Genomic DNA, 12,578 nt, shown 5'->3' on the forward strand with positions numbered 1-12,578 from the left:
GTGTGCTGGCTCATTCACTCACAACTCTTAATGTTTCTAAAGGTTTAAGGGTCCTATACATTATTCAGATCAGTACTTTGTCAGTTGTTTATTCTTCCCTTATGCAAGCTGTAAATGTTTCATACTATTTTTAGAGCACATATAAGACGTTTTTTTCTTGCTGCTTCAGCTTCCCATCTCAGCATGGTTCAGAGGAGACACTGGAGATCAGGAATGGTGGAATTACATTTGTAGGCTGCTGCCTACAGCTTTGCACCAGTATACATAGCACAACAGTTCTTCTTACATACTTTTGTAGTAATAACTCGAGTACTTATACAATTTTTGGTGAAAGATCCCCAGTTTAATGGCCAAAATCTTTGAAGATTTTGGGGTAGTTCCAGGGACTTGCTTAATTTTCATGGAATTATTTGGGTTCAGATCCACAAAAGATCGAGCAGATGTATGCACTGGTCAGTTAACCTACAACCAGCATGAACATGCCACAGACAGACACTCATTTTCTGCATCAACTAGTCATTGATGCTGAGCTTTAGGCTCTGCCCTAGATTAGCTTGGGTACCTATGTGACAGGATTGTGGCAATATGTGAGGGTATGGCCGATATCATTTTATCTTAATGTCATTCTGCTTGTGTTTTTACATAACTTGTTGTTTAATGCCATGTTTAGTATTCTGCTAGGTCAGATGAAGTCAGGGGCCAGGGGTGTGCTTGATTTAATACAACTGGATGGTTTGCCTGCTTTTTGTCTGTTCCTTTTGGTGTCCTGTCATTTGAATTTTATGTTTTTGCCTTTACTTCTTCAGATGACTTTTCTGGGTATCATTTTCTGTGTTGTGTTGGTCCTTTATGCTGGTACAGATTGCATTTGTTCATCTAAAATGCCTGTCCTGCACAATTTCCATCATTTTTACGGTCTTACATTTTGTCATTTTCTGCTTGAGTTTGGTTGTGGTTTGTTATGTTTTGACAGTGGTTTGTCATACAGCTGTGAATAACCTCTTTGGCTTGCCTTTAAAACTTTTTTCTTTGCAGTTGTTGAACAAAGTTAACTGAAATACTCTTTCTTCTAACAGAATGATCAGCACAGGCTGTATTCTGCAACCAGGCAAACCATTTGTTCTGGTTTTATTAGCATTCAAAGTGCAGATTTTTTATGCAAATATGAATATTTTCTTCACTGAAATATTGGTGTATAGGTCTTTGCTGGGGAATGATGATTTTGATTTATAAGATGTGGAAGTTTTCTAGTTAAAGCTACAACTTCCCCATCCACGGTATGTCTTTTGCCTGTGAAAAAAGAACATGGGTAACCCCCACAAACCATTTCCCCCCCAGCCTAAGAAATCTGCTTAAACTGTGGCTGCCATTAGAAATTCTGAATTTTTTCCATGTGGGATGAGGGTATGGCTGCTCTGTGCTACTAGAAACATAGCTCAGGTTTATACCGTAAACCTAGTTTAAGCAACAAACTATCTGAGCTCTGAGTTTTCATTTTATGATCAGTTAGTATAAAGGAGAACATTGTTGACTCCCTGAGTTATTAGAATCAATGGATACAGAGCAAAAGCTTAAAGCCTGAAGCTGGTGCGGGGCCGATACTCTGCTGTTCGTGCTGGAGTTTGAGGTGCTGGTTATGATCCACCAACATTTCACGGTCAGTCCGCTCAACAGACACTGGCTTTCTGTGTGTCCTGTCACCCCTCTTGCAGTCAGCCTCGACACTCAAGCTGGAGACCCCAGTTTAAGGTGGCCATGAGCTGGCAACGGGGCCCTGTAGCAAAGAAGCCAACTGCCTCCAGGGCTGCATTAAGAATGGTACCAGCAGGCTGAGGGAGGTGATCCTTCCCAGTACTGAAGAGATGTGTCTGCAGTAGGACAGATAGCCAGCTCCTCGTGGGTGTACTGCAGTGAGTCCAGCTGAGGGCCATGACTGCACTCAGAGGCTTGGAGCATCTACCACACCAGGAGAGGCTGTGAGAGCTGGCGCTATGTAGCCTGGAGGAGAGAGATTTCATTGACGTGTATGAGTATATGATGGGGGCGAGTCAAGAAGAGTCAAGAGCCAGAATCTTCTCTGTGTCGCCTGGTGAAACACCATTCTTACGTTGAATTATATCTCAACATAAGAAAAAGCATTTTCCTCAAAGGGTGATCAAACACTGGCGCAGGTTGCCCAGAGGGGGTGTGGAGGCTCCATCCTTGAAGATGTTCAAAACCCGACTGGACACAGTCCTGGGCAACCCCCTGTAGGTGACCCTGGTCCAAGTGGAGGGGTTAGACCAGATGGTCCCCGGAGATGCCCTTCAGGCACTGCCATGGGCTGTGGTCCTCTGAAAGGGATCTTGGGCTCCTTGTCATTTGCTCTCCATATCCCCTGGTCCCCCTAGTTTCTTACTGTGAGCCTGAAACTCTCTGCAGCTGAAGGTTCTGAATCTTACAGTATGCTGTTCTTTAAAGACTTTAGTAGAGTGCTAGTATAATAAGGAAAAGGTTGGGAGGAAATTTTATTATAATAGGTAAGCTGATTGAATTCCTTAATGAAAAACTAAGCTAGTGGAGTGTTGCTGTGTTGAGACATATAGAGCTTTTTATAGTTGTTTTCTGGCTATTTACACCAAAATGAATTATAGTAAAATATTGTCTCTCTTCAGAGGGATGGATTTAAGACTGAGTTGCAGATTATGTGTCTATGAGAATAAGGGTCATAAAGTGGGGAGAGTTAAGCTGAGGTCTCATTGGCATGAAGTTTCTGTTACCTGTTCTTGACTCAAGTGTGTTTTAGAGGATTGAAGTGCTAGTTACAGAGTTCTGAGAAAAGAAAATACACTGTCAACTGAATCAAAATTATACAGGCAAATCCTCACCAGGGTAAAATGTTGTTAGAAAATACTTATTGGAAGAAAAAGTAGAATCAAACCTAACACAATGCTTGAATTACACAGAATGGAAGAAACTGTAGAAGAAGAAATAGACGTACAATTTTATGTTTTACTATTTTTGGTTAAAACTTTTAACTGTAGGTGATACTATTGATGTAACAATAAATAAGATAGTGCAGATATCATGGATCAGAAAACATCCTAACTTGGGGTTTGGGTGTGGAAAGGATTCAAGCCCCTCAGTCACACCACTGACTCCATGTTACACATCCCTCTTTGCAGTTTTGTTAAAAAATTGAGAAAAAAAAAGTAAAATGGTCAGAAACCTTAGATTTCCCCAATTTCCACAGAGTGCTAAGTATATCAATAAAGATAAATACAAAATTGTATGAACGTGGGAGGAATGTTTTAACAGCTAATTTTACTTCTCAAAACCTTGTACTTTATTAGCAATGTGGAGGTAGTACTTGGAAACTGTCCTCCAAACATCATGGAGATTAAAAACTATAGCATCTGTAGGTTATACAGATATTTTCTGAATGTTTAAATGCAATGTAATGCATTTCTATTAGTAGCAGTAGTATACTACTACTTATAGTGTAGTGTATTATTACTGCTACTGTTGTAATAGATTTTAAATGAGACATTTAATTTTTATTTAATACTTTATTTCTACAAATAGTTAGAATTTTCCTATAAGATAAATGCAAGTTAATCATATGTTGTAATGGTTATTCTATAACTAGTTTAAATGATGGGAGCCTAGTTTTACCCACTAGATAGGGAGTAAAAAAGGACAGGTCTGCGTGCCAATTCTGCCTTGGATGCATGTGGGTGGTTTAATCAACATGGCCCACACATCTCCAAAACAGAATTTGGACTTTAATTAGACTGTCTTTTCACTGCCTTTCATGCCATACCATCAAATCTGACAGTAGCTTTTCCTGGGAATTGACAGAATCTTTTGTTTGGGTTTGATTCTGCTCACCAGATAAGGTCTCAGAAACGTGGATGGGTGTTCACATGAGCAGCCTGCTCTGTTTGCAGAGTGCCCACAGCTGGAGCCCATTGTCTGCCCAGCTTCAGTCCTCTCCCTTGCCCTCCTGCCCAGCTTTAGCAGAGCTGCTGCACAAAGCCTGGAGAAGTTGAGGATCCCTCCTCCCTCTGCGTCCCAGCCAGGTGAACCCAGTCTAGGAGGGAACACACCTGATGTGATATTTCACTGAGGGAAATGAAAAAAATCAGGCAAATAAAAGCAAAAGAATGACAGTAATGACATCACTGTGTATCTCCATCATGTTTTGCTCTCTATGCACTCATTTATTTTGGTTACGAAAGCATACATAAATGAATATGCCAGGCTCTGGTCCACACAGATGTCAATTAGCCATGCCCAGAGATGTCAATTAACAATTAACAGAAAGCTCAGGCTTTCTTCTGCTGTGCTTAGGGAGGTTCATTTGCTATCAATGAGAAGTCATCTCCAGACTTCCCTAGTCCCTCGATCTGGCTGAAGGAAAGTTGGTCTTAGCTTCTCCATGTCATTACTGAGATCCGACTGCGATAACCTCTCAAGCAAGAGACTTTCATGGTCTGCCTAGAGCTGCACAGGACAGCTCTACATGTTGGGTTGGGAGCCAAAAAAACCTGCAGTCCCACCCAGCGTTGTTCCTCAAGCCCATCTATAACACATTGATGAGATAATCAGCTGCAGTCTGCACCACAGCTTCCAGACAGGGCTGGTTTAAGCTACAGGCTGTGTATTTTTTTCATTCTGCTGCTGATCCTCCAGAACCTTTAAAGGCTTTTCATATTTTATGTTTTTACTTTTGTGTCTGCTTTATTACTTATTTTATATCATAGCTCTAAGTGAAGACATAGGACTTGACAGGATTCGGAGCTGCAAAAAAGAGTCTGGAAGCAATCAAAACAGTATTTTTATTTTAGTGATTAACACTTCTATTGTTTAACTTCTATACCAATTTGGCAGTTCTCTTACACGCTGTGTATGTGTTTGCTAAACCTGAGTCTCTGCTGCTGAGAGCTTCTACTGTAAAGGCAACCCTTGACAAGTTCAGTGAGCAAGGAGGGGGGTTGCCATCAAGCCCTGCTTCGGCAATAGAGGCCGTGAACCTTCGTTCTGCAGAGAGGGCACTGAGATTTTGACAGCCTATCTTTGGGACACAAAGGGAGGAAGTGTTCTTCTGTTCCTAGCCCACAAATAATACCCGTTTCCTGTGAGCTAGAAAAACACGTTTACTTTATATTTTATTTGAATCTTCCTGGGGCGGGGGGGGGGGGGAGAAAAAAAAACACAAACAACACAAAAAGACAACAAAACAGTACCACCACCACCACATGGTGTGTGGTGGTACCACAATTATATTACAGAATATTTTTTTAACCGACTTTCCCCTCTGGTTGGTCTGAGGCTTGCAAACCCCCTGAAATTCATGGGCTACCATCATTCCCACCTAGAGATCTTTGGACTTTTTGGCTCGATTTGGGACAGATGGAAAAACAATTTTAAACGTATTCCTGGAGATTAAAGTATCTTACACTCAGGCAAACATTTTTAAAAGGGGATATAAATGAAAGGACAGTGTGAAAATAATGGCCGGTAGGATCAGCGTGACAGAAGTGCACCCCACTCGTTACCTTTGTGTGCTGAAGCCAAAAAGCAGGAGCATGACGTAAGTGTCTCCCTCCCTGAGAGGCAGGCCTGGGGCCGTTTAATATTTCAGATAGTTTCATTCTTTCCTTTAGAATTCCCCCCCGGAATGATACTTCAGAAATGATATATGATGTAACTGGTACTGAACTATAAAGCTTCTTGCCTGTGTTCATAGGTTGGATTAGTTGATTTCTGGACCGCTCATATCCAGGGGAGTGTCACACGTCCAGCCATCATATTTCAATTCTAAAATTGCATTTAGGCCTCTGATTCGCTGGAAAGGTAAACAAAATCACAAGCCTACAGGCTGTTATACCAGCAAACAGGCTAAAGGTACGTCATTCCAGCAGGTGACATTATATTTTGTGCAAAACAGTCACTTCAGACACACCTTTCTTACAGACACCGTCACATAAATAACTATTACCTGTTGCTAAATCCAGCTGCTCTTTGTCAGTTTGCTTTGCTGTCTGGGGATTTGCTAGCACAAATGAAGCAAACATTAAGGGGCAGTGCCTGCTTCTCTGGGGAAATAGTACATCCTCGCATCCTCAGCTAGAGATGAAGGATGCTGCTCAGGACAAAATGGTAATTTAAAGCAACATTCCAGTGATCTGAAATTAATGCCTGAATTCTGAGGGCAGGTGAATTTTCCTTCCAGTTTATAGTATATCCAGTTTCTCACAGTGCAGGGCATCGTGTTTCACACCATAAAGAGGACTTTTCTGGGTAATGTCACTGTGAGATCCTGCTAGTATTTTTATAGATGCAGGTAGGAACCTATGCCTGCTTTCCTAACCCTGAGTGTTGGGCACACAGTCTCAGCATCTGCAGTCACGGCCATTCTAATCTCTTCTTGCAGGCTGATGATATTGCATCTATTATTAATACTGTTTGATAAGCCCTATTAAAAGAACTTATTTCTAGTTACTTACAATTATGCCAAACCTAAACCAATAAAAGTGAAATTTTATAATTCTTTTTATTTTTGCTTGTAGATAGTTCTTATTTAAGCAAAAGAGGATTTCTTTCTCTGAAAAATGGAAAAACAAACGTTTTGTCCATGCTAAAAAAATCTTGCAATTTTTTTTTATTTTTATTTTTTTATTTTTTAATGCCCAAGAATCCATATGATGCTCTGGGGAGGGTTTTTCACCTTTGTGGTAGGGGGTTGCCTTTTGTCCTCTCCATGGAAATCGGATTGAATTTAGCAAATGTATATATCTTTGGGGGAAAAATACCGTTCTAAAGTACTCCATGCAACATGGACTCCTGGACTTTTCCACTGCAAATCCTGTTTCCAGAGCCTGCAGGGAAGGCTCAGCCAGTGCTGCACATGAGAGCAGGAAGCCCTTCCTTCCTTCTCCCGAGCCCCCAGCGGATGCACCGGGGTCCAGGTGGCCTGAGAAGGAAGCAACTTCACGGGGATGTAGAGGAGAGAAGAGGGAAGAGGAGGAAGGAAAAGAGGAGACTAAATCAGAGCAAGAAGTCTGATGACACTAAGGTGGGATAGGGGAGCGAAATAGTAACTGGGAGGTGAGAGGGAAAAAGTAAAAAAAGTAAAAGTAGAAGTGGGATAGGAGACTAGGCTGGAAGGAGATGCTGTCACAGGGAACTCAATGAGGATGTAGGCAGAAAGCCTTGCTATAGGCAGGCAAGAATTCCCCTGAGAATCTGGAAGAAAAAGCTGCCTGGCAGCCAAACCCTGCGGCAGGTGTTCCCCTAGGCCCTGGCACCCAGGAAAGGCAGCTCCAAGCCTGCCCATCCTCAAGCCGCTGCTGCAGGCAGTCACTCTGGGAACAAAGGGCTGTGCAGTGGGTCTGAGGTGTCCATGTGGTGCTCCTTTAGGGGGGAGTAAGACATGTGTGGTGTGGCGGGAGCTCCTCTCTGAGCAGCCCTGGCGGGAGGGCCCAGGGAAGTGTCCGCAAGTATCAAGTTGTCCCATAGTCCTGCCTTCCCATTGCTCTGAGTCCTCCTAGGAAAGAGCCTTCAGCTGACTTTTCTGTCCTGCAGAAGATACACGGTGTTGCTACAAACCTATTGAAATGCACAGGAGCAGACACAGGAGGAGTGTGTACATCCACGGCTGGGGACATCCACCTCCTGCAGGATGGGAAGGAGAAAGGCCATCTGCTGCATTCCCCTTCCTACGCCCAAGGAAGGAGGGTGTGCACACAGCAGAGCTGAGGGTGCTTGAGTGTTCACATGCAGAGTTATGTTTTGGAGGAGAAAAAAAAAAACAACAACAACAACAACAACAACAACAACAACAAAAAAAAAAAAAAAAAAAAAAAAAACAAGGAAAGCCTTTTGCACTTAAAATGCAGAAAGTTTGTAACCATCCTAGGTTTTATAAGAGCTTGTTCCAGAGCCCTTTGTTGTTCTTGGAAATGTATTCTCCTGCACAAATAAGCTTTGTTACTGTTGTAGAGAGTTTCATGTTTATACTAGAAAAGAAATGATCTTTTTAAGCCATTGAGTGCTTCAGGAAGAGAAACCAAGCCTTGAACCTGCTTCGGTCTTCCGTAGCAAGGCGACACGGTGAGCCGAGAACAGGTCTGCTTGTTAGTAGGATTTCCATGAATGTTTCTCCTGGAGGTGAATATTAGCTGTAATTGTTTATGCTAGACATTCACATTTGCAATTTTCACTTTTACAGACAGGGTCGGCATGTGCATCTGCAGTTGAAAATCAGGTTCCATGGGGCATATCCTTGTGTGCACCTCCTCATCCTTTCAGTCCCCCGCTTTATTATTCACAGTAGCATATCCCTGTGGCAAGCACAGATAATGCTTACTGGGAAAAGTAATAAGAATAAGGTATTTAATGTATTTCTAGCCTTCTTTAATATGTTGTAGCTGCAGACACAAGGCAGAAAGCAGCACCGTATGACCGTGCTACTTTGGGAATGGTCTATAAACTGCGGTTAAAATAGTTTCAAGATATTTATGCAGTGCCTAAGTCACGTGAATAGAGGTTTATCACAATCAGTAGGAATGCTGGATTTTCATATCACACGTTCACTGCTTAGGATGATTAGCAGGAAATTTAATTTGCACTAATTAGCCTTAGGGGACCAAGAAATTAACTTGATGGGTAAATTTCACATTTTACTATATGCCATACCAACATGGAAAAATTTGAGTTAAATCTTGAGATGAGTCGTACTCTGATACACTGGACTTCAGTTTCTCTAAATTAAGTTAAAAGACTGTAGAAAATTAATATATGCACGGTGAGTGGGTGGGATTTTTAGGAGCTTGAGTTGTAGAATAGTTGTTCAAAGTATTCATTGAATTGTCAGCCACATCCAGAGAGTGCAGTATATTTTTATACATAAAATGATGTTAATATCTAATATTACAGCAAAAGCTTTAACAAGTCCTAATTTTCTATATTTGTATATTTTCATTATATAATGTGCATTATGACTGCACAGGCGATATTCCACATTGTAATGCATAGAGCAGAAACAGTTTTCACAGAACTACTTCTGTGAAAACGCCATAGTTTTTAATTTACAACACCCACTTGCAAATACATTTTTAGGGTCAGGCGCCTTTGTTCGTATGCTGGCAAAATTCCTCTGAAAATAAGTTTTTTAGAAATTACTCTAAAAAGTGTACAGCAAATGAGAGAGGCATGAGTCACCGCGTAGTCCTAGTGGGTAAATAAGAATTAGGAACTAATAAACTCTAATTTTGCCTGTTGATGGTGACTTTTCTGTCTCATTGTTCCAGAACACTTGGTTTAGATCTCTCGGTTTTTCCCTCTGTAGAATGAAGGTAATTTTTTATATCCACCACTCAGAATTACTGTAGACTGATTAATGCATGCAAAGCAGTGACTCATTTGGTATGGAAGTATCGGTATATTACAAACTAAAGTGTTCTGTCTTACAAGCTTGTGGTTGCATCCAAATTTATCTGTAAAAAAGGAGGTGGAAAACATCAGTTGCATATGAGATAATTGCCTTTGATGTCAGTGCTTCTGCTAGTCTGTGCATCTGAAATATATGCCGAACTCACTATTACTATTACTTACTTGTAGAATTCGGTACCTTGAGCCCATCCTCTTGGGTTTAAGCAGTAGATGTAAACTAGCTCAGTTGTCTGCTCAGACCTTCTAGCCTGTGACACAAATACTTTCAGTCTAAACAAAAATCTCAGATAGACTTGTGTGTAGTCATATATTGTAAAATGTACTGTATTGCGTTCTCGGCTCTTTCTTCAGTCTCCATGGCTCTGATTTCTCAGCAGTAGCCTTCCTATTCAATTGACAGTGTGTATGTGTGTGTGGCTATATATAAACAGACGTGCACACACACACACACACACAAACATATTAAGTCCTCTCTATATGAATGTGCTTTGCTTTTTTGGGTGTACGAATGTGTTTCTGTAAATGCTCACCACTTGTATTTGTACATTTATGAGTAATATCCAACTTTCAGCCGTAATTGACACCATGTGGCTCGCTGTATTATAATTACTTTGGGACAAAAAACTTGCAGATGGTTTCAAGAGTGACTCTAACTCACCATCAGCGTAAAAAGATTAAATAAGATGAGCCCACTCCCTCTGAATAGAGTAAGTCATTTTCATTGATTTCAATGGGAGCAGACGCAACTTCATTTCTACAGCAGACAGAGAACATGTATTATATTCCTTAAATGAAAGTTTGATTTCATTGCACTTAAAATTATTCATGTTCTGTTAGCAAATGGTTTGAGATTTTATAACCTAGAGCATTTGCTGAATTCTGCTTTGTATTTTCCTCACAGCAATTGGAAGGACCCTCATTCCTCGTTATTTTAGCACTGTCTTTGAAGGAGGTGTAACAGACCTGTATTACATTCTCAAGCACTCAAAAGAGTCATACCACAACTCATCCATCACAGTGGACTGTGATCAATGCACCATGGTCACTCAGCATGGAAAACCCATGTTTACCAAGGTAACAGGGAAGACTCAATAAAGCATGTTGTTGGTTTTTGTTTTCTTTCTTTTTCTTTTTCTTTTTTTTTTTCTTCAGTGTATATGAGAGTGAAAAATATTGGCTGTTGCATTTTTTCTGGTAGACTGAGATTATTTCTAATACTGAAAACCCTTGAAGCCCTTTAATTACTGTTTTCCGTATTCATTACGTGACTGGAAAATTCTGTGGGCATCTTCTCCAATTCTCCCAGAAAGACTGCAAGAGAAACACAGAATGCCAGGTTTCCAGAACTACCAGATATACATGAATTAAATTCTGCCTGCCCAGCTCCTTTTCTCTTGGCTTGATTTTAAAGCAACAACAAGATTTTACATTGCTGATACCTACCATTTTGGATGGCATGCTTTACACTTGATACTTACCCAGTCCAAGAACTGTAAATCTCTAGGAAAATAGTGATTTAATACAGTAGGATGCTGGTCCAAAGGGCAGTGTAGTCAATGGAAGGACTCAATTGATTTAAGCATGCTCTGCATCAGCTAGTTAGTACATATTCAATATTTGTAACTGGTAGTGAATTATCTTCATGCATTGGCCACTTCAATCCTATAATTAAACTGAGTGCCATATCTTTATGAAAACAGTACCAAAAAGGTAGAAAATGCAAATCAAGAAAAAAAAAAAAAAACTAAAAAAATAAAAAATCAGTAAAGTGGTTTTGAAAATAGAAAGGTATACTTCCATAATTTAACAGAAATTGTTTATTTTATATTGTGTACCTGTTCATCCCTATGAGTGTCAACCTTTGCATGAAGAAAAGCACAGGAGGTGGTGCATCAGGAGGAGATAACCCATCCATGTTGCCCTCGGCATGCAGGAGTGGGAACGTTTCAGAGTCTAACAAGACACTATTGACCAGGGCCTGCATGGCATATGTAGTTTTAGCATGTATGTGAGTCCTTTGTAGTGGCTTCCCTGACATTTCTGTGCCTCTTGGTGTGGGGCTGAAAGAAGAGGGAGAGGAAGTCGCTCGTGTGCAGAGCGCTGGTGAGCTGGGAGGTGTGCATTTTACGGTGTATTTGTTCCAGCTGTTCCACTCCAGCCCCCTGTGACTTGCACAGACAGTCACAAACACAGAGAGAGCAATGAGAAGAGACCAGATATTCCTAGGTGGCACCTCTTTGTCACCTCGCTGCTCACGAAGTTGTCTGTGGCTGCCATGGGTAGAGAATGTGGAGGGGGTGTACGGTAGTTGCTTCTTTGCAGAGCTCCCCAAAAGGATTTCTCCATCATTTCCTAAGGTTTGTGTTAGAGCTAACACAATATCAAATAAGATAGAATAGCAGCAGGGATCGGGCTGGGTACAGCCTAGGGAAGGGGAGCCTGGTCATGTCCCGAAGTGCTGGTCCTACAGGGAGCAGTGAGGCTCCCCTGGGCACCACGGCCCCGGCAGCACCCCTGGGCATCCCTTGGAGGGCTCTATTGGGGATGCTGATATAACCTCTGCATCCCACTAGAGAAGTTCACACAGGGGGCTCTCATTTGGATTCTGGGAGGAAAATTCGTTTTTTTTTAATGGCCATATGTTGAAACATGACTGGGTAAGTAAGAGCAAATTTGAAATAAAAGGCAGTAGTTGGCAGAATAAGGGAGAGAAAAAAAAATCACTCTCAGAAATAAGTTACAGCTGAGTATTGTCTCAGCTGTGCATGTTTAACTTCTAGCAGAGACAGCGAGGACACAGATCTTGCACGCAAAGGTAGGTGCTTAACTCCCACAGCATTGCTGGTAGAAGCAGACCTCCCATAACAAGCAGCACTCAAGTTGAATGCATAGCTCCTCATATCATATCTGAATTTGACCCAGTCACGGTGTTTTATTAATGCAAAAATGCAAACCAGCCATTCTTGTTAATAGCTGTCTCAATTTCACAAACAACTTGTAAGCTACAAATTCACTAACTTCTAATATAATGGGCTAAAATAGTTCTCATCACGTATTGAAGCAGAAATCCACAGCTGCATTTATTCATTTCGACATTTTCCCAGTTAGAGCAACTCACTGCTTACTGCAGCATTGGATGA

General features: G+C 41.2%; 1 protein-coding gene across 14 annotated transcripts in view; it reads left to right on the top strand.

Annotated features, from left to right (window-relative positions):
• The window catches only part of LDB2 (LIM domain binding 2), a 372,691-nt gene that overhangs the window by 309,093 nt on the left and 51,020 nt on the right, over positions 1-12,578 (top strand). For all 14 annotated transcript variants that reach the window (XM_040557166.1, XM_040557165.1, XM_040557160.1 and 11 more), the window contains one exon: positions 10,340-10,512. In XM_040557166.1, coding sequence (XP_040413100.1) covers positions 10,340-10,512 — 173 coding nt within the window. The remainder of the gene's footprint in view (positions 1-10,339; positions 10,513-12,578) is intronic.

Source organism: Cygnus olor, chromosome 4 (assembly GCF_009769625.2).
Source record: "Cygnus olor isolate bCygOlo1 chromosome 4, bCygOlo1.pri.v2, whole genome shotgun sequence".
NCBI classification, from domain to species: Eukaryota; Metazoa; Chordata; class Aves; order Anseriformes; family Anatidae; genus Cygnus; species Cygnus olor.